This window comes from Ooceraea biroi, chromosome 4 (assembly GCF_003672135.1).
Source record: "Ooceraea biroi isolate clonal line C1 chromosome 4, Obir_v5.4, whole genome shotgun sequence".
Classification (NCBI taxonomy): domain Eukaryota; kingdom Metazoa; phylum Arthropoda; class Insecta; order Hymenoptera; family Formicidae; genus Ooceraea; species Ooceraea biroi.
In genome coordinates this window covers 8,769,358-8,793,002 of record NC_039509.1, presented here as the reverse complement: position 1 = coordinate 8,793,002, position 23,645 = coordinate 8,769,358, and the positions used below count along the sequence as shown (strand labels likewise).

At 40.5% G+C, this 23,645-nt stretch overlaps 1 protein-coding gene across 1 annotated transcript; it reads right to left on the bottom strand.

The window, feature by feature from the left end:
- Positions 1 to 2,866: 2,866 nt before the first annotated feature.
- LOC105280009 lies at positions 2,867 to 22,223 on the bottom strand. The gene is given in 4 exon segments (XM_026969251.1): positions 2,867 to 4,014; positions 4,137 to 4,858; positions 4,907 to 5,232; positions 22,191 to 22,223. Coding segments are annotated over 4 exon segments (2,229 nt in total).
- Positions 22,224 to 23,645: the final 1,422 nt, after the last annotated feature.

The following is a 23,645-nucleotide window of genomic DNA, read 5'->3' as shown; positions in this document are numbered from 1 at the left end:
ATATTATGATTATTACCATTATAATATTACAATAATTATACTTACATGATAGTACTGGGTAACGTACAATGTTTTACTACGTGCATATTGGACACATGTAGCGCGGGAAAATCATGTATAGTGTAGCTCTGCAAGATGTGCACCAGAGACCGCGTATTCCATCCCAGGTGTCTACTTCGTGCCTTCGCATAACATACACTGTAGATCCTAAGTTTACTTCTCTTGTATTGATCGTACATGACATGCATAAGTATGTAGACCTAGCCATATCGTTCGTTGTATAGTAACAATATGTTGAACATACGATGGTTCGTGGGGAAAGGACCACTCTTTGGTAATCCAGCACTGCTCTGTGGATGACTTCTACGTGACTGCCATCACTACTGTACCCACTCTCTTCTGCTGTCATGTTTTCCTCGTCGCTGTCCATTAAAAGGCAATCGCGGGCAGCCCGGTTCTCCATATCATCGATATCCATGTCATCGTCATCAGAATCAAAGTTGAAGTCATTCGAGCTCGTGCCATTTCTTCAAACATTTTCTCACTCAGCACTTTATACAGAACTTCTTTCTCAAGCTTAAAAATTCGGAATGCTCGTTTTAGAAATATCTTGGAAGAAGGAAGCTAATTTTAGGATGATGGGAGAACAAACAGGAGTAGGGTTAGCGATTTGCTCGAGGCGAGGGTGGAGACTTTGCATGAAAAGTGATTGGTTTCAAAATTTATGAGAGATGGGACTTGGTGAGGAGGGGATTTGTTGTTAATTTTTGGGAACATAAGTAATAATCAATCTTCGGACCCGTAGTTTATCCGCTGGAATGTTTTATATCTTAAAATATATCAAGCATTCCAGCAGCCGAGTGTCGGCGCTCAAATGGCGTCCAGACCGTGGTTGCGTAAACATATTTTTATAAATATTAATTCCTAGAATATAAATAGAAAAGTGCCGCAGGGTCCATAAACATAATCTTAAATAATAATCCCTAAAATAAAGACTGAAAAAGTGCCGTAGGGTCATAAATATACCCTTCGTGACGTCATACCCCCTCACCCCCGGGTTTGGACCGCCGCCGGCCCAGAACCGACCTGGGTTAGTACCGCGCATGAGTCAGAACTGACCTGGGTTAGAACCGGCCCTGGATTAGAATTGGCCTGGATTAGAATTGGCCTGGATTAGAACCGGCCTAGACACTCTACTTCCTATTCTTGCCGACATAGTCCTCGATGACTTAGAAACTTATTGTATGGATGCACTTGATTTTGAAATTTCCTTTTATCGTAGGTACGTTGATGACGTCATTACTATTATTCCTGAAGATGAGGTGTTGACACCCTTGACATTTTCAATAATTATCACCCGAGGTTGAATTTCACTTTTGAACTTGAGAATGACAAATCAATAAACTTCCTTGATTTAACCATTGTTAGGGATGGTGAACTTTTATTAACAAACTGGTTCCGAAAACCTACGTTCTCGGGACGCTATGTAAATTACTTTACCAGCCACCCATTTAAATACAAGATTAGTGTGATTAATAGTTTGGTAAATAGAGCGATTTTACTTTCTGATTGTTCAGAATTGCCCGCAAAGAGCGCTGGCCATAAAGGGCGCGCTTATAATTGCCGCGCGGCATGACGTTAGGCCGTGCGGGTCTCGCGCTAGCGAATCTTGATCATTAGGCTCATAGCCTAATGAGCCTATCGCAGCGCGAGAAACACAGGTAATACCCAATGGACCGATGACGCTTGGAGAGCGGCACCGTTTTGTCACGCTTACTTGCGCCGCGAGACCGGAAATCAGCTCTGTTCGAGAGACTTCGACAGCCTTTTGGAAGGGCTGGCTCATATAAGGACCGTCGCGGTCCGTTCTATCGCTATCGCGATCAGATCGTGCGCGCAAGTGCTTATATCCGTCAAGTTATCGTTGCTCTTGGTTTACGAAGGACGGAAGTCTCGTCGCTCGCGAAGTCGGTTCACGTGAAGAACCGGGAAATCGTCCTGACCCGGGCTGGTCTTGCTACCGTCGTACTTTGTGTATATTGTGTAAAGAATTATTAAACGTATTTGGGGCCGTCAACCGAAGCTCTTATTTCGTAAGTGTCGATCTTTCGCCCGCCCTTGTGTTTTAGCTTTTCCTCGCTGCGCTCCTCACTCGTCCGAAAAGAAAATTCGCGAACATTTGCGAACAGAGCTGATTTCCGGTTTCGCGGCGCAAGTAAGCGTTGCAAAACGGTGCCGCTCTCCAAGCGTCATCGGCCCATTGGGTATTACCTGTGTTTCTCGCGCTGCGATAGGCTCATTAGGCTATGAGCCTAATGATCAAGATTCGCTAGCGCGAGACCAAACGGCCTAACGTCATGCCGCGCGGCAATTATAAGCGCGCCCTTTATGGCCAGCGCTCTTTGCGGGCAATTCTAAACATCCCGTCCACCTTCGCCACCCAGTGGCGAATTGCGTTCCGCGAGCCGCGGATGCACTCTTCACTCAGTGTTGTCGCACTCGGTCGCTGACTGGGGAGTCGTAGCGTAGAGCGAGGCGGTCTCTGTTTGTAGTGACGGCCCCGCGCCTGACGGTCACTCGTCGCCGTCTAGCTAGAGTCGCCTGCTTGTCAATTCCCCGAATCCGCCTCAATCCTTCGATCCCGTCGCTCGCGAAACCAACCACTCAGATTGCACAAAAAGAGGACAATCAGCTGAACGCTTCACACAGGTAAGTACCGGGTGAGATTGTAATTCTAATAACTCCGCCGATTAAACGAGCATCGAGCGATACACGCTCCGACAAAGCCGAAATTAAATGAACATTGTTGCTTGAACGCTTTACACTAAAAGGAAACAGGTTAATATTAGGCGCGACCCAACCCCCCTTAATTCTCGGTGTCGCTTAGTGGCAGGAGAACGAGCTTCACGATCGGTCGTTTAAGCGTCGCCGTGGGAGTCCGCACGGTGACGACGCGAACGTTCCCGTCATCTCCAGGATCAACCTCGACGATACGCGCTAGCGGCCAGCGAGTTGGCGGGGAGTTTTCGATCCAGAGTAAGCAGAGCCGGCCAACCTCCACCTGGGCATTGAGGGCTGTCCATTTTAGCCTCGGCATGAGAGAATTTACGTATTCCTGCGACCATCTCTCCCAGAAGTGGTCGCGCATCTTTTGGATCATCTGCCATCGGTTCAAGCGATTCATTGGCACCTCGCGCAGGCTCGGCTCAGGAACAGCGTTGATGGCCGATCCGATCAAAAAGTGACCCGGTGTCAGCGCCTCCAGGTCTCCAGGGTCATCGGACAGGGCCTACAACGGCCTCGAATTCAAGCAGGCCTCCACCTGAGCGAGGAGAGTGCTCATCTCCTCGTAAGTCAAGGTGGCCTCTCCTACGACCCGTCGGAGATGGTGCTTCACTGATTTAACCGCCGCCTCCCAGAGCCCGCCGAAATGAGGCGCCGCCGGTGGATGGAACTGCCATCGAATGCGCTCGCCGGCCAGCCCCTCGACGGTGCGGCGTTGTTCCGGGTGACTGGCCGAAAATAACGCCCTCAGTTGCCTGTCCGCCCCCACGAAGTTGGTGCCGCAATCGCTGGTTATGCTGCAACAGAGACCTTGGCGCGACGTGAAGCGTCGCAAGGCCGCCAGAAAGGCGTCGGCCGTGTAGCCGGACACCACCTCTAAATGCACAGCCCTCGTGCAGAAGCAGACGAAAACTGCGATAAAGACCTTGTAAGCTCGGTGGCCTCGGCCCTTCGCAGTCCGCAGGAGGACGGGCCCGGCGTAGTCGACCCCCGAGTTGAGGAAGGGCCGCGTTGGCGTGAGTCGCTTCGACGGCAAGTTTCCCATGAGCTGCTGAGGGTCGCCGCCCGCCATCGCACACAGGGTATGCAGCGTCGGATCGTCGCCTTGACCAGTGAGCGGCCTCGAGGAATCCAGAATTGCTGCTGAATCGAGCCCAGCGTCAGCTGTACACCGCCATGGAGCGTCCTCCGATGGTTCGTGTCGACGACCAGCCTGCTGAGGTGCGACCCCTCAGGCAGGATAATTGGATGCTTCTCATCCTCGGCTAACAGGACGTACTTCAGACGTCCGCCAACCCTTAGAGTGCCCTGGGAATCAACGAAAGGCATCAGTTTGGCAAGTGTGCTCTTACCTGGTAACGCCCTCCTCTTGATGAGCGTATCGAGTTCGTTGTGGTAGTGCAACGCCTGGACTCTCTGTATCGACATCAGCATCGCTTCGTCGTATTCAGCGGCGGTGATCGTGAGTGGATGCTGCGGATGTCTCTGAGTTCCAGAGGTTCGTTGAAAGTGTCGAAGCCACCGTCGGCTCCAAGCGGTAACTCTGATCAGACGATGTAGCGAGGAAAAGCGGCAGAGTTCAATAGGTTCCTCCACTTTAGGCTGCTGTAGGAGGGCATAGACTCTCATTCGCGCCTCGGGAAGCTCCTGGAGCAAAGGAGAGCCGCTGGTGGACGGCCAGTTCTCAGGGCCAGATCGCAGCCAGGCGGGGCCCTTCCACCACAGCGAGTGAGTCGCCAGCTGGCCCGCCGAGATTCCGCGCGACGCACAGTCGGCAGGGTTATCTTCGCCCGGGACGTAATGCCACTGAGCGGTGGGAAGCGTCGTTTGGATGGCCGACACTCTATTGGCTACATACGTTTGCCATCTTGACGGATGACCGCGGATCCAACCAAGGACGACCGTGGAGTCCGACCAGAGGTGCACGGGAGCCTGTCGTGCCTCGACAGTGTCGCGGAGGTGAGCGGTGAGCCGGACGAGCAGTTCGGCCGCGCAAAGCTCCAGCTTTGGTAACGTGACTTGTTTTAAGGGGGCCACTTTCGTTTTTGCTGAGATTAACGTCACCTCTGTGTTTCTGTTGCCGGTAGCAGTTCGGAGATAAATGACCGCCGCGTAGGCTCACTCTGAGGCGCTGGCGAAGCCATGCAGCTCTATAGAGCTTCCTGGCTGTCTCAGCGGCAGGTATCGGGGGATCTGTATTTCTTCCAACCTCGGCAAGTCCTCCTGGAAGTCAATCCAGAGCTTCGCATCCGGATCTTTCAGCGGAGTGTCCCAGTCGAGTCCATGCAGCCAGGTTGATTGGAAAAGGATCTTAGCGCGCACGATTATTGGTGCTAGCCACCCCAGCGGGTCGAACAATCTCGCGGTCAGCGACAGCACTGATCGCTTCGTGATGGCAGAGATGGAGATGTCTCGGGTGGCAAACGAGAAATGATCGGTACTCGGGTGCTATTGGAGACCGAGCGTCGAGTGGCTCGTCAAGTCGTTCCACGAGCGAGAGTCGCGCTGCAAGCGATGTTCCGGCGGAACGACTTGACGAGAGGTAAAGACTAGTACTATACAATGCCATTGGCAGAAATGTTTCAAAAAATTTGGTTCTCTCATAATAAATTCATGAAATTGGCCGAAATAGCCATTTTTGGATAATTTAACCACAAATTACTCAAAAACCTGACGTGCTGGAGAAATTCTGCGGCCAGATTCGTTTTCAGCGTCACAAAATCTATCAGATTCTCCTACTCTGCTTTTTCTAACTGACCCTCGCAGGCCTGTGTTATATAATGAGGACCAGACTCATGTAGTTTATAAATTGAATTGCTTGGATTGCGATGCGAATTACATTGGCCAGACTAAGCGCCACTTAAAGACCCGGGTAAAGGAACACATGTTAAATATTAGGAAGAGTGATTTTGAACATTCGGTGGTGAGCAAGCATCGTGTCATTAATAATCACAATTTTGATTGGTTTAATCCCGTAATATTGCATAAAGAAAGACACATTAAGAAGAGGGAGGGAGGTTACGGAGATGGTGTTTATAAAGAAACACACTACCTCTATCAATTTATAAAAGGACACCGAAACTCTTCTCGATGTTTACCATAAGATCATACAAAACATGTATGAGGTTCTATTTGCCCGTCGTCAGTCTCTGTTTGATATTGGAGCATAGCGGTTGTCTGTGTTTTGCCAACCACTTGACGATTGCTTTGTTCTGTTCTTAATCTTCTACATCATTGACTCATGTAAGTGGTTGTGGTTTGATAAAATGTTTGCGCTATTTTCTTTTCTTTTTTGCTTCCTTTTTGCGTTTTTTGGTGTTAACTTTTTGTTATTTTGTTTATGTAATCATTTTAGATTATTGTACTTGAAAAGGACCAAAAACTTGGTTGAAACGTCGTATAGTTCTACAATAAAACTATTGCCAATATATGGTCAAAAATATAAGACTTTTGGTTTTATTACTGTTTGTAATTAAATTACCTTTCTTTTATTTTCTTTTCTTTCTTTTTAGTTTTGCTCACATGAGAGAAAATAAAACAATTTTAAAAATGTAAATTAATTCATTACATCAGAGAAGATGAAAAAAATAAAAATATTACTTTTTAAAAATCCTTCTATTACTGAAAAACGGACTTTTCTGTAAATAATTTCAATATCATTTAATAATTTTGCATGATGTAAATATTTCTCGCGAACACACGGAGAACACAATGAGAACACGATTCCTTTAACTATAATGTATATAGCTATCACAATCACTAAAAAAACTCGAACGCAAATGTTACGTCTAGACTCCACGATCCCTTGCTTTCGTAAGAAATAGATAATAGAGTTACATTTGTTTAGTAATTACCGCGTGCTACGTATTACTCACGCATTATTGAGCCAAGACACTCACGGTTGTTGCACAATTTCAATTGAATTTTTTTTTCCCACACACATATCAAGCGGGAACCTTACGGGAACCGTAAGGCACGCAGTACATGTGCTCGTCGCGTGATCATTAAATAAACATTTCTTGCAACAACCCTGAACGTTAGCGCATCATCTACCTTATCACTACGACTGTTGGGTTACCTTCGTCGTGAACACGTGCATTTCGTCACCATGACCATGATCACGCTCTCGGCCACTTATCAAGGTCCAAAGGTGGCCCTTCGATTTTAGCTATACGTGTCCTCCCGTTACCTAACTTCGGGCGTTTTCCTTCATCGAATGTTCTAGAAGAATCCCCTCCTACACGATTTATCCTATCTTATAAAAAGGACAGAGAAACCGCCCTGAGGCATTCTATAGTTTTCGTTTAAATCGAACAGACGTATTAGTCGCAGTTTTTAATTTCGAGCATCTTACAAAGTAACAGTCGGGAATCTAAAGTCAGTGCAATCCAGAACAAACCTACTCTCGTTCCACCTTGAATTGGAGGAGCTTTGGCACACTGCACTCTTTTTCTCGCTGCAATTTTTTACCGAATCACTCAGCAGTAAGTTTTTATTAATTATATTGTTAGTTTGTTTTTTTTGCGATTGGTTGTCATTGTTTTTTCTTCATTCGCCTTTTCCTCTATTTTTCCTTTTTTTATTGCACACGTTCACCTTTTGCCTCATATAGTGGCGCCGTGCGAATTCAACGTCCCGCCTCATCGCCTTGAATTCTCGCAACTCAAACCAGAGCCTACCCTTGATGAGGAAGTCGAAGACTTTTTACAAGAAATAGAGGCATTCTTGACAGACACAGACATTTTCCCTCCGCTCTCATCTCCATCATATTCGCCTATCCCATTAGATCAATTAGCTCAAGATTCCCCCGTGCGCAACAATTCACGGTCTCCTTCTCCAATTCCGCTGGAGGACATTGAAACTTTCGCTGATCATCCCAGTCACAATTTATCCCCTGCCCATTTCCCACTTTTCCCACATCTTCCACCCTTCCTTTCTGATCCACCTCCTACCAGTTCACCACCATTAACGTACACTGCGGACCCCGAAGAGTCCCAGCCGACTGATTGTTAATTTAAGTGTCAATTTTTATAGTTAAATTTGTATTACAATTAGTTACAATTATGTATAAATTCCGAGAGTTTAGAGTTTAATTTTCATTTATCAAATCATCATTCGACTGTTTGAATGAATAAAGTCATTTTTAATTTTTCATGTTAATTCAAGCCTAATTTATTTACTCTTTTCCTCCCTCAATTTATCGCACGAGGCCCTATCCCATGTAATAGGGATTCGATTCCCTTACATAAAAAGGGCCAACGAGCAGATTTTATTGGAACAAGTGTAAGAGTGGCTTCGGCCGTTGACCTTGTTCTAGTTAACTCTGTCGACTTGACTTGCGTTCATGCGTGAGAGATACGTGGTTTGGATGTAACACAAAACTGAACTGGATTTTCGAATCGTATTCGGCGGATTGCGGAATGCAAGCGAAATGCGGAAGCGGGCGAGCACACGGATACACGCGACACAAGACACGCGAAAAGGAATAGAGATTTACAAAAAACAGACACACGCGAAAAGGAATGCGATTTACAAAAAAACATTTCCCATGCTATAGAATTCGAGATATATAAAGATATAATCTTAAGTTACCTTATCTTTCCTTTCCTTTTCTTTCAATATGTTTTCTTCAGGACCAACAAATGTTATAAGAAGTCTTGTGACTTTCTCGCGAACACACGGAGAACATAATGAGAACACAATTCCTTTAACTATAATGTATATAGTTATCACAATCACTAAAAGAACTCGAACGCAAATCTGAACTGGATTTTCGAATCGTATTCGGCAGATTGCAGAATGCAAGCAAAGTGCGTAAGCGGGCGAACGCACGGACACACGCGAACACAAGACACACGCGAAAAGGACGGGAACCGAATACCAAAAGGACCTCGATCCTGTGTGGTCCTTTTATATTCGCGTGTCATCAAGAAATTTGTCACTTGACGACGCTGCTCGAATGCCTGTTCGTCAAACATTTAGCGCGCGGCAACGAAGAAACGTTAATATAACCAAACGTTTCTTGGTGACAGCTCCACTTCACTATAGACGATAGTTCACGGCGCGTCAATTCACAACGAGGCTAATTTCACAACGCGCGAGCCACGCGCGCAACTTCAGACATTTTTTGGCATTCTAACACATTCGTAACACGAGGTTCGAGCCAAGCGAGAGTACCAATCAGCATCGCGGAAAGGAGGCCTCAACTCTTCGATAAAAAAGAACTTCACGATGTTAACACGCCTTTTTTAGAATAGGACTAGCAACACAGGCGCGCGCTATTTTAGTTTTCAATATTAATAATGTTTTCGAATAATAAAAACGTTATTTATTATATGCACAATTATCACACTCTACCAAATTGTTAACCTCCACGCGAAGACAGCCGCACGATGGTAATCTAAACTGAACATAACGCACAACGCGAATCGAGATAACCAATCAGCGTCGCGGAAAAGAGGCCTCAACTATTCGATAAAAAAGAACTTCACGAAGTTAACACGCCTCTTTTAGAATAGGATACGTTTAATAGGATCTTTGTTCAATTTTTTATAAGTTGATCATCTAATAATTTAACCATCTGATTTTTATATGCATTTTTGTCCATAATTACAGTAACCTGCCCTTTGTCCGCTCTAGTAACCATCAAATCATTTTCTCTTAAAAATTTTTTGCAGGAGTTGAAAGCGTCATAAATGTATCTGTCTAATTAACTTATATGACGTCTGTTAGTTAAAAACTTTTGTCATAAATTAGAAATAGGACAACGAGTTTCATTAGTGACTTCGTCAGACACCTGTGATTGCAAAGTTCAAAATTCTTAACAACGTCTAAAATCAAATTAACACGGTCAATTTTATTATTAGTATTAGTAGGCAAGCCACATTTGTCACCCAAACTTAAAATATTTAAAACGTCGTCGTTGACGTGGTGCAACGTCATCGTCATCGTCGTCGTTGACGTGGTGCAACGTCATCGTCGTCGTCGACGTGGTGCACCTTCGTCGTCGTCGTTGTCGTCGTCGTCGTCATCGTCGACGTGGTGCAACGTCATTGCATAAACGTCGGGCGCTACCAAGTAGCTTATCTCGAATTCATGCCATTTGACAGGTCATATCAATTTGTGATCAAGCGACGCGGTAGCGTCGAGACGCCAAGCACATATAAAGAACAAGGTTCCGAGCAACATAGACGTCGCGCGCTACCAAGTAGCTTATCCGGAATTTCACGTCAAATTCATGTCAAACAAACTTTTGATTACAATATCTCAGGAACTAAAGACGTAATGAAAAATCTAACGATACTTTTATAACATAATGTAGATGCAAGCTTTCGATTGCGACCACTTCGAAAAACATTGGTGCACTCCATCATCAGATATCGTAATCGTATGCAACACTTGTGACGTTTCATTTTTCTCCAGATTCAGGTTCAGACTCACGTATGTACACTCGCACGCACACAAGCAAAGCGAGTTTGTCCCAAAAGGCGCGTTCACATACGTACGATAGGTTCACGTCGCCGGAAGGTGACGGGGACGACGTTGCACCACATCGCAGAACGGCGACGGCGAAGACGTCGCACCACGTCGCAGGACGGCGACGGGGACGATGTTGCACCACGTCACCGGACAGCGAAGACGTTGCACCACGTCGCCGGACGGCGACGGGGACGACGTTGCACCACGTCGCCGGACGGCGACGGCGAAGACGTTGCACGACAATATCCAATCCAATAAGTTCATTCAAGCGACGCGGTAGCGAACAAAACAAAATTATCGTTATACAACACTTGTATCCGCAATATCCATAGAAAATAAAAAACTCTTTCAGAGATAACTAACAGACTGATATCTCTCTTCCTTTCTCATTCTCCACTTCTGCCCGGTTTCTTCATACCTCTGTTACGTCCCGGCCCGTCTCGTTTTTCTTTTGAGGAAATAACGGATATGGCAGGGGCTGGCCGTTATTATCGGATTTTTACGCCCGATGGATACCCCACGACCTAGGATTGTCTTTCTGGTTGGTCACGCGAAATCGGGAATTCGGTGTGGCGGTGCAGTGAAATTGCGATTATGGTGTAATTACGACTAGTTATTATATTACGAAGCTCGTTAGTAGTGCGCCCGAGCAAGAAATGTGTTAATGTATCTGAACATATGTCACACGATCCTTCGCAAATTTTCTTATAAAAACCCAACAATTTGGAACACCCGGCGCATTCAAGGTATGGAGGGGCGCAATTTGGGTTTAACAATATACAATGTCGGCTAACAAAATTAAAATCTGTGAAGTTTAATACGGTATCCGATGCAATACAATCGCTGCAAGAAATAGTTCTATTTTCTTTCAATTCAAAATAATATTCCTGCAAACACCAAGACTCGTAACGGAGGGTATTTACAATCGAACTTCGTTCGAATGGATTCATTGGGGAATTATTACCGATGTGCCCACCGTACGATCCGGCTGCACGGTTTGACCTAACTGGGATTCGTTAGCAGATGGCGGTAAAGGAGTCCTGCTACACTCGTAACATTCGTGAGCTGATCGAGTGACGCTAAGTGCACAATTGCAATTTTCACAGATAATATTGCAAGGAAAGGTGCAAATGCTCAATAAATGATTATAAATGAAATAATAAATCTCGTGTTCTCCACTATTAACTATGCAAAGAGCACACAAATAATTGCGATTCAAAATATCGCGGTAAGCGTAAACTTCCCGGCAATAAATACCGCTCAATAGTTGGGTTAAAGGTCGTATTCTAATATAATCCATAACTTATCATCATCATTCTAATTTGTAAATGTCAATACAATGTAGTAAGCAACAATCTTTTAAAATCGTCTTTATTCTATTCGATCCACAAAATATATGTTTGAATATTTTCGCTTGTCGACTTCTCAATCTTGTTACTTTTAAACTGTAAAAGTGAGAAAAAAGGAAACTCAGGGTGAAATTGACCCTTTTGATACCCGAGACTTTTCAGACCCACCGGAGGTCATAAACTTTCCAACTCGTAAACCTCCACGACCCTTGAAGAAAAAGGGTCGAACCCTTTACGCAGGTACCAATTTTCTGTTAGCTTTCCAACGTTGAAGCAAAATAGTCACTACGAAATATTCGTGTCGAATAAAACTATTTTATAATTTTACCAAATTGAACTAACTATTACTCTTTATTTTAAATATTTAACTTTCTTAACATAATTTAAATCAAAATGATTTATCAACTTAACTTTAAATCTGTAATCAATGCTATCAAAATAATTTACCTTCATAAAATAATTTTATTAACATTAAAATTCTTTACTTGACTTTCATAACTAAATATAATCAATAATAATATTGTTCGTTAATGGATGTTATTAAGTTTATTCGTTCACTTTCGTAAATACTGGTAATGAAATTGTTAATTAATTTTCAATAATAATTATTGTTAATAATAAAATCATTCACCTACCTTTCTCAGTCACTGGTTGTCCGGTTAGACCCCAGGATTCTCCGGTTGTCAGCAAACAGCTTGTTCGCCTGATGCAATCTTCGGGTGGCTCGTTCCGATACTCACTCGAATAGTTATATTTATATCGCGCACTACTGACTTGTGTAATAATAAATCGAGGGGTTCTAGGTTCTCGTAAATAATCACAAAATTATAATTAAAAATAAGTATAATTGGTAATTCAAACAGTTATGATGAATACAAAAATTATAAACGCTATTGTTACAATGGTTATAATTGTGGTCTGCTAAAGATACGTGTAAACTAAACTAAATCTTAACTAGAAATTGAAATTCAACTTAATAAGACCCTGGAGGGATGGAGAAAGTTAGGAATAGAAGTTGACGGTACCGCGTCCCGAACACAAGTGTCTGAATCGGCGGAGCATTGCTCCTGCATGGCCTGAATGTGGAGGGGGGCTGACGTCACAGTCGGTGCCCCTTCCACTCTGATTCTTATTCCTTCTCTCTTCGCTATTACGCTATTACGCAACATATGCTTAACGTTATTTATTGTAAAGTGTATTGATAATATTACGATGCATATCTTACCATTTATGTGTATTACCTGTGACAATATAGTAATTAAAGGTGACCGAATTGGTGGATGATTTATTTATACTATAAAGTTCGAAAATTTGACGGGGACGTCACACCTCTCAATAGCTATCTTCCAGATAACTAAAAATTTATTTCCTTATTGAAACCTCTGATTACGTATTTAACGGATAGCTATTCTTCATACTACACACTTTTGACACAAAGTGTCTAAAATGTTATTATAAATTGCCATATTCTGTCAGGTTACAAAGGTGAAGAAAACTGATTCCACGAGATATCTTTTGTATAAAGTTATCGAGAGGTGAAGAAATTGGGCCTTAGTACATTATGTATCGGATACAGTATTGCAGCATTAATGCAAACCGGTAAGATAGTATAAGATAAAAATACATCAATAATACGGGAGCGCCTCAGTTGGACACAATTTATTTGGACACGTTGCAAGTGGACACCGTTCATTTGGACACCGTTCACTTGGACACCGTTAATGTGCACATGTATCATTTGGACACAGAACAATGCACACTGTGCAGTTGGACACCGTTTACTTGGACACCGTTCAGTTGCGCACCGTTCAGTTGGACACCGTTTATTTCGACACGGAAAGACCTGAAAAAAAGCGTTTTCCACCCACACACCCTGCGAGGGGGGGGGGGGGTGCCATTACTTTTTTCACCTTTATAAGGTTTTTTTAATGTAGTAGTTATTTTGAATATTGAAAGACATAAACGACGAATATGAACGAAGGAAGGAAAGTGATTTAACCTAACCAACATATGTCAAGGTCAAGGTCATTCGAGGTTGTTTCGTTAATCTAAATAATTACCTCACATTTTATTATACAAGTGCCGTTAGATTTTTGATTACGGCTTTAATTCCTGAGATATTTTAATCATTGAAAAAACCTTATAAAGGTGAAAAAAGTACGCCAAGTACATAAAAAATCTCACCTTGTACGCAACAAAAAGTTTAAACTGCTTTTTATAAAAATCAAAAGTAAATATGAAATCAATAGTTAACTAGCCAAGTATCTCGAAGCAATTCAGTTTGAGTATTTTATCCAAATGTTTTCCATGCATACTCTCTTATCACATGACGACATTGATGTACTTGGTGTGCCCGTGTCGCAGTGGTCATGTCTTCTTCTAAATATCTTCTAAAAGTCTTATATAAATTTGTACAGCATCTTGATTTTTACTGTATTTTGTATCTTGATTTTCAATAATGACTCACAAATCTTGTTAGAAATAAAATGAACACATTTACAGTTTTGCAGATTAAGAAAGTCATAAATATCTCTTTTCATTACTTAGTCGATACACATAATTTATACGTACAGTACAGATTATAGGTAGGACAACATGTTTTAATGCGACCCGGGCAGACCAAGTACTCCACTGTCGTCATGTGATAAGAGAGTATGCATGGAAAACATTTCGATAAAATACTCAAACTGAATTGCTTCGAGGTACTTGGCTAGTTAACTAGTGATTTCATATTTAGTTTTGATTTTTATAAAAAGCATTTTTAACTTTTTGTTGCATACAAGGTGAGATTTTGTATGTACTTGGCGTACTTTTTTCACCTTTATAAGATTTTTTTAATGATCTCATTGCTTTTTGTAATTATCTTTTAACAAAACTGTAGTAGTATTATTGATGTATTTTTATCTTATACTATCTTACTGGTTTGCATTAATGCTGCAATACTGTATCCGATACATAATGTACTAAGGCCCAATTTTTTCACCCCTCGATAACTTTATTCAAAAGATATCTCGTAGAATCAGTTTTCTTCACCTTTGCAACCTGACAGAATATGGCAATTTATAATAACATTTTAGACACTTTGTGTCAAAAATGAGTAGTATGAAGAATAGCTCTCCGTTAAATACGTAATCAGAGGTTTCAATAAAGAAATAAATTTTAAGTTATCTGGAAGATAGCTATTGAGAGGTATGAAGAAACCGGGCAGAAGTGGAGAATGAGAAAGGAAGAGAGATATCAGTCTGTTAGTTATCTCTGAAAGAGTTTTTTATTTTCTATGGATATTGCGGATACAAGTGTTGTATAACGATAATTTTGTTTTGTTCGCTACCGCGTCGCTTGAATGAACTTATTGGATTGGATATTGTCGTGCAACGTCTTCGCCGTCGCCGTCCGGCGACGTGGTGCAACGTCGTCCCCGTCGCCGTCCGGCGACGTGGTGCAACGTCTTCGCTGTCCGGTGACGTGGTGCAACATCGTCCCCGTCGCCGTCCTGCGACGTGGTGCGACGTCTTCGCCGTCGCCGTTCTGCGATGTGGTGCAACGTCGTCCCCGTCACCTTCCGGCGACGTGAACCTATCGTACGTATGTGAACGCGCCTTTTGGGACAAACTCGCTTTGCTTGTGTGCGTGCGAGTGTACATACGTGAGTCTGAACCTGAATCTGGAGAAAAATGAAACGTCACAAGTGTTGCATACGATTACGATATCTGATGATGGAGTGCACCAATGTTTTTCGAAGTGGTCGCAATCGAAAGCTTGCATCTACATTATGTTATAAAAGTATCGTTAGATTTTTCATTACGTCTTTAGTTCCTGAGATATTGTAATCAAAAGTTTGTTTGACATGAATTTGACGTGAAATTCCGGATAAGCTACTTGGTAGCGCGCGATGTCTATGCATTGGCTCTCATTGCTCGGAACCTTGTTCTATATGTACTTGGCGTCGCGACGCTACAGCGTCGCTTGATATTTTCGAAACTTCTTTTGTTAATACCTTTGTAATAAACAATGAGCAACGGCTAAAATCTTTTGAAGGTCACTCAGGAGGGTGACCTCTATAATATATGTCAAGGTCAAGGTCATCCGAGGTTGCTCCGTTAAACTAAATAATTACCAAATGTGAATGCGAGCTTTCGATCGCGACCAATGCGAATAAAATTGGTGCAGTCAATCCTGAGATATTATAATCGTACGTTAGAATCGTACGTTCCGTTTTCCGTTTCCATATTCTGGTTCAGACTCACGTACGTATGTTCGCATATACTCATGCAAAGCGATTTTATCCATCAAGCTGCTGTTCACACATGCATGATTTAATTTATTATTAAGTAAAACTGATTTAAAAATTAATATGTATAATAATGAATTAAAAATTATTATGAATTAAAATTGATTTTAATACATAATACATGGGAAATGTTTTATTTTACGATAAAGATAAATCGCAAAAACTATAAAAAATGTGATACATAGGACATATTTTATTTCACAATAAAGACATAAAAAATTGCAAGCAACATCATCGTCGTCATCGACGTGGTGCAACGTCATCCTCGTCGTCGTCGTCGACGTGGTGCACCTTCGTCGTCGTCGTTGTCGTCGTCGTCGTCGTTGTTGACGTGGTGCAACGTCGTCGTTGTTGTCGACGTAGGGCAACGTCGTCAACATCGACGTGGTGCGATGCCAGTGGTGCAACGTCATCGTGGTCGTCGTGGATATAAAAAAGCATCGTTGCGTAGTAATTGAGTGTAACTATTGATAAAGTGACGCGATTACAATACTATCGATTAAAATCGATATTTTGATGTTGATAATTTGTGCAAACGAAAGCGAACGTATTTCACGTAGACTAGTGGATAATTTTGAACAAAGGTAAAAAAAGCATTTATTAAACGCTCGGCAACAAAGATTTTATTCTTTTATATATCCATTCGCTCTCTCGATCTGTCACTCTTTCGTTCTGTCGCTTTCTTAAATAAAATCTCTTAAATCACTCTTTCACTCTCTCGCTCTCTCATTTTCTGGCTCTATTGCTCTCTCGCTCTCTCTCACCCTCTCGCTCTTTCGTTTTCTCACTCTCTCGTAATATCTCGTAATGATTTCTTGTATGATTATTTATGAAAACAATTATTCTCTTATTAATAATGACTTGTAGAGTGATACTGCGTTTGCAAAGAAGGAAAGACCCTGTTGAGATATCTGCCGACAAGATATTAGAAAATCATTTAATACATCTGGAAGATATCTGCAATAGAGTTTACTCTATTACTTGCCTTTTAAGGCAAGAAAATACTTTTCTAGTGCGTCAATACCACTTGTTATCACGGTATCTTTTTCTTTCGTTTCCCGTTCATTTCATTCCCATTTCATCATTCATTTTCCTCATATGCTTCCCATACGCTTCTGTGTTATACGTTATACTATGTTATAACATCGATCATCTCAAAGAGCTTTACAAAACATTTTTTGTATATCTGTTATATTTTTGTATCTCTGTATAAAAATGTCTGCTTTCAATGATTAGATTCGAAGACCAACCCAATCAGAAGACAGCTCTGCTGATTGATTAAAGAATCACGATCTTTTGTTAAATAAAAAGAGTCAAGCTGTATAGATTATCGAGACTTTCAAGCATTCTACAAAATCTACAGAACAGTAAGCGATTATTGCAAAATATAACATACTACATCTCTTTACTTATATTTTATTTGAATAAATAATTAATAATTTTGTTTGATTAACTCACTTATTGGCAGGAGCGACAGAACGAGAGAGCGAGAGCGAGAGAAAGAGAGAGAGAGAGAGAACGAATGCATATGTTAAAGATTAAATTCTCCTGCTTTTTGGTTGTTGATTATGTGTTAATAATGTCTTTTTCTGAATAGAAGTAGGAAAATTATTTGGGCAATTCTTTTTACTATCTTGTGTTTTGCCTATAGAAGTATGCAATGATGAAAAGGAATTCTTGAAAGTGCCATGAATAGACTACTCAACATTATTACATTTATTTACAGTATTATTATTTGGCTAGACTTCCGTATGCGACCCACCTCCGATTTTGACGAATTTTTACAGACATGTAGTATATACTATATGAAGTCTATGACACAAGTGCGAATGTGCGGAAACGTGTAGTTTCTGAGGTATTCAAATTTTTATTATTGTCTTAAATGTAGGATTGGTAAATCTACCTATTAGCGTACCCACCTCCTATCACCTTGTCCTTGACATATTATAGAGGTCACCCTCCTGAGTGACCTTCAAAAGGTTTTAGCAGTCGGTCGTTGTTTACTAAAAAGTTATTAACAAAAGAAGTTTAATGATTTTGCACGAATTTTCAGCCGTTCACGACAAGTAAAAGGTTATATTTTCCGAAACTGAAGCCCCGGACACATACGCTCGGTTTCAGCCCGCTTCGCGGGAGGGCGGGGGGCAGGGGCTTCGCCCCCCCCCCCCGCCAGAACCAGTGTAACAAATTTCACACAGATTTTGATCACTTGGTATACGGCATGGATGCCGGCGAGGGGAGGGACAAAGCCCCTCCCTCCCCGCCCTCCCGCGAAGCGGACTGAAAACCGAGCGTATATGTCCGGGGCTCCAATTTCAGAAAATATAACCGGTAATTATACACATAAGGAGACATAAGTTTCGAAAATATAGTAGTTATTTTGAATATGAATGAACAAAATTTATTTAAAGCAGTGAATCATTAATATATAGAATAGTTTGTTTATAAATACAAAGTATTCTTTATTTTAACCAAAAGCACAAAACAGGTAAATACAAATTATTTTCTGCTTTAATCGAAATTAAAGACTTTTTCGAAACTACTTTAATCAAAAGTGAACAAACAATGACCGACAGGAAAGGTCAATGACCTTGTTAGGGGTCAAGATCAATGTCAAGGTCATTTGGTGCGAGCTGTGTAAAGGTAAATATTTACTAATTATTTTTCTTTTTATACATCTAAAAAGTGCATCTGAAACTTTATTTAGCTCGAATATGCATTTAGCTTAAAATGTGAATATTTCAAAAAGTAGAAGTTTCCGCACATTCACACTTTTGTCATTCGTCTTCATTTAGTATGTACTAGATGTCTGTAAAATTTCATCAAAATCGGAGGTGGGTCGTATACGGAAGTCTTACCCAAGATACAATACAAATCAAGATATTGTACAAATTTACAAGAATACATGACCACTGCGATCCGGGCACGCCAAGTACTTCAATGTCGTCATGCGATAAGAGAGTATGCATGGAAAACGTTTGGGTAAAATACTCAAACTGCTTCTAGATACTTGGCTAGTTAATTATTGATTTCATATTTAGTTTTGAGTTTTGACAAGTTGGGAGTTTTTATGTACTTGGCGTATATATTTTTTCTTTTTTTAAAAAGTAATACTAATACGAAAATGTAATGAGAACTCCTCCTAGACCATAGGTCATAGATCAAAGCGGAAAACGGGGATCGATCAGGCATGGTCCCAAAAGTGCTCAGAAGGTTGTTATTTTTCTGAACTTGACCCCTAAGTCACGTGACCAAAGCTAACTTTTTAACGGTTGAGATAATGCGCCTGTTTAAATAAAAGCAAATTATGGGAAACTAACTCCTCGCCTCTATCTACGGATAAAAAAAGAGGGCATCCGCAGGGCCAGCTGGGCAAATTCCGGAGGCGCTCAAGGATGGCGTAAAATTTAGCTAGAGATCTATCTTTTTACTCGCGCGTTGAGCGCGACGGGTTTGCTAGTATGAAATGAAATGAAATGAAAATTGTATTATCATCAAGGATTCCTTTATGGCCCAGGAATAGCTGACTAAAGGTAAATAAAAAAAAATTAGTTTTATTTATCCATAACTTCATTTGAAACTTTAAACACGTTTTTCTCAAAATCATATTTTTTGACCTTGCCACCAGCAGAACTTTGGCGCTGTTCATTCGATTGACTTGAACTGTTGAGGAATCATAGACAACAATATTCTCTTTCGCGTATCGTACCCGATTTTTTATATGACCCCCTTAACATTATTACTGCGAAATACCAAGTTGAGTCTTTGATGATAGATGTGAGGTGGAAACTTCATGTTTTCTTTGTGGTCTCTTCTTTTTAATTTGTAATTTGTGTTTATCATTTTTAGTCCATAGAACACGACACTTTGCTGCCACTTATGTTATGATCTTTGAGTGTTTGTAAGAATATTGTTCACTTGAAAAGGACCAGAAACTCGCTGGTCAAAACGTTGTGCTAATAACTCATCATCATATTGTCAGGCTGGTCAATCAAATAGAAGTCAATTTAAGGGGGCATATACACCTAGGAGGCCGAAAATATGGTAATTTTCTGGAATTTTTTTCTGGAAAACTGTTGGAGTTATCGAATTGTGGTTTTTTTAGTTAAAAATATACACTTTGAAGAAGCTTCATGATTTTTTTATTAGAAAATATTGCAAAATGTCGGAGATATGGCGTGGTGAAGAGGCAGTCCGGAAAAAATCATCCAAAACGGTACCAGATGTACCTTCGTCAAAAATCAACCGAAACAAAAAATGACAGAATATTAAAATATATAACAATAGTTTTGGCGTATCGTAGCCGATTTCAAAAATATCGATTTTTGACAAAATGACGGGTGTTTAAATTTAACATAGCGATTCTTAAAACAAAATCCGTTCGTTTTCTCACTCTCCCAAAAAAACTATGAGTCCTAAAAAAATCCCCTACGATACGCGATAGATAATTATGTGTAGAATAACCCCTATAAATTTCAAACAAATCGGTTCAGTGGTTTTCGAGATATTTCTGGTACTAGTTTGAAAAATGTCATTTCGAGAAAACCGCGTTTGAATATTCAACATATGTTTTTGTTAATAAAACATGAAATTTTGTTAACTTGTACAGAGTCGTCAATTCCAGGCTCATAATATAAGTCCTCTGCAGTAGATGCGATGCCAATATCGTCTAAATTTTGTTGTCGGCGACGTATTCGCGTTTCTTTCGTCTGTTCCTGCGCGCGTGCCTCGGCTTGTGCTATGCGGCGATCATCTTCGCGCGCAGCGTATTGGTGTGCGTTCGGTCCGAGAGAAATGCCCATAATGTTCATTATTTGTAATATTGTATTGAAGTCATACCATTGTTGAATATGCAAGCAGCTATGTATGCAACAATTTCTACTATAATAGCACCGCTGTGCATTGTTTTTGAGACTATTTTCCAAATTATATTACTAAAAATTTCATTACTGTTGCCTAAACAGGCTACAGCGGGACAATACAATACCGTTATACTGAAGAACACAAAAAACCTAGACACGAAACCGAAGGAACGGGCCGTGGTCCAATCACATCTTAGCGGCGCGCCAACAATGTACTATCAAGGCAATAACTTCGTCATTTTTTGGAATTTTGACCTGAAATTTGCACAAGACATTCTCGAAATATTAAACATTATGAAGATGTAAAAATCCAAAAATCGATTTTTTTGACCCTCCTAGGTGTATATGCCCCCTTAAAATAATGTATTGTACTTTATTTATCCCCTCGGGGTTTAAAGGCGCTTTTCTAGGGAGCGTTTCCCAACCCTGTACATTTCTTTCCTAATAACTAACCGTTCTCTTATCGAGGACGTGTGTCTTGCGACACTCGCCCTCCCTTTATCCACACACACACATCGCTCGCTTGGACTTCCGTTTCCTTGGCTTGTTTCTTCATTCATTTCATTTCTCCCCTATTACTTTTCCCTGCAGAATCTTACCCTCTCTCTCTCCCCTCTCTCTCTTCCTCTCCCCCTCCATTCCTATATTTCCTTCATTTCCCACTCCTCGCTCCCTTTCTATCTCTCTCATCCATTCCTCCCCTTCCCCCTCCTCTCCTAATATTCTCTTTACTTCCTCCTGCCAACTCTTCTCACTACCCTTCTCCCATCTCCTGCATAAAATAATAATGTTTTTATACTTCTTAATTTGATCCTTGGAATCTCGATAAATTTATGGACATTTCCTAAAAGAAATTAGAATACACATAATTACATTTCTTAATATATACCTACGTGTATATTCGTTATTTTTTTTGGATTAGTTCCGGGTGAAACAAAAAGCGCCTTTTCCTCATCTTAGAGGAATGAACGCAATATGAAATAAACCGTTGATATGCTAAATAATCCGCTTGAGTTTAGTAATAAAATTATAAATTATTCTCAACTTAAACCAATCTTTGCGATGAATAAGCGATCCTATATCCTTCGCACCATACACCTTAACCTTCCACAATTCCTCATATAATCGTTCCATCTCTGAATCGTATCGCCTACACCTCCAAACCACGTGATTAAAATCCTCTACCTCGTGTGTAGTTCGGGGTCCATATTTAACTATTTTGCTGCAATAGTTCTTTGCGAGCATAATTGCTCTATCTCTCGAGAAAGGTACTTTTGCTTCCGCCAACAACACATTCGTAGGGGTAGATTGTCGATACCCCAAAGCTGTGAGAAGCCCCTGAAACTGTCCTCTCTCCAATTTCAATTGAGACTACTGACCTCTCGGAAAGTTAATAAAAATGCTGTAGTCCGCCACGGAACGTACCAAACTCTTGTATAACATCAGGGCGGTGTTCATTTCTGCTCTTCTTGTAACACTATTAACATTTAACCTGTAAACGTTTTTACGGCACCTGTAAACCGGGGGTCATTTACGTCTACCTCATTTAAAAATAGGTTAAACTGTTTTAAAAAATCTGAAAAAATTCGTATAGTTATATTGACTCTTTTATTTTGTAAATCAATCGGAAAACGAAGTAAAAAATAGTTTGTTTAAACAATTTGTTTATGCAAACAAAGTAAAACACGGAATACGTCCTATTTTGTTTAAAAACTTATAACTTGGGGACAAATTATCGAAATAAAAAAAATAAAACGGGCAATTAAATCGAAAGGATAATACTTTCAACAAAAAAATATTGCAATATGGCACAATAAAAAAAAGCTTAAGTTTTGAGCATGAAAAAAGCATAAGATTTTTTAAGCATGCAAATAAAAGTATTTTACAAGAAAATTAATACTTTTTTTATTTTAATATCATGTTATTCACAAAAATAGTTTGAGTAAAGAATATTTACGTATAAAAATTGTTGATATGAGAAAACATAATTAGGGGAGAATGGGACCAAGTTGGGCACAGAGTGACATTACTATGATGAAATGTTCAATAATGATATGTAAAAGTAATAAAAATTTTATAGTTACATGAAAATAAAATTGTAAATGTACACTACTCACAAAAATTAGAGGAACACCAAACTTTTCTTAAAAAATAGGCAAACTTCAAGCAGCTGTAACTTTGTTAAAAATGAACGAAATTTAAATTTAAAAAAAGGATTTTAAAGCTTGAAACTTCTACTTTCGAACGATTGACATGAGTTTAAATTTCTGTGACGTTTGGCAATTTTTGCATAGAAAAAACTGCGAACTGGACAAAATAAGAAATTTTCTTTTCACTTTGAAGATCTGTCATGTATAAAAAAAATCTGCGAAAATTCTCGACTTTTTATTGTAAAAGATTGAAGTTTTCCCTACAAAACGCTTTTTTAAAATTTTTCTACCAGTTTTTGTTACTGAGTTATCGCCGATTAAATAACAATTGGCATTGTTTACTTTGATTGCTCATAACTCCGGTAAAAATCATTGCACAACAATTTAAAAAACGGATTCTTAAAGCTGAGACTTTGCTCTATTGAACGGTATACTTGCCTACATTTCTTCGAAAACATGTAACCATGCTGAAAATGGATGAATATAACGTAAAAATGAATGATTTTTCACTTTATCATTTGACTTTAAAAACAATTGTACAGAATGACAAAAAAATTTGTTCTTCACATTTTTTTTATACTTTTCAATACCATGAATTTGACAAAAATTTGCCGAATAGCTATAAGATTTTTTTCATGGTGGCCACTGTGGTTTATTGGGCAAAACTAAGAAATTGCTAAATTTCAGTAAGATAAAATGGAAAATAATGTTAATTAATGTTAAAAAATTG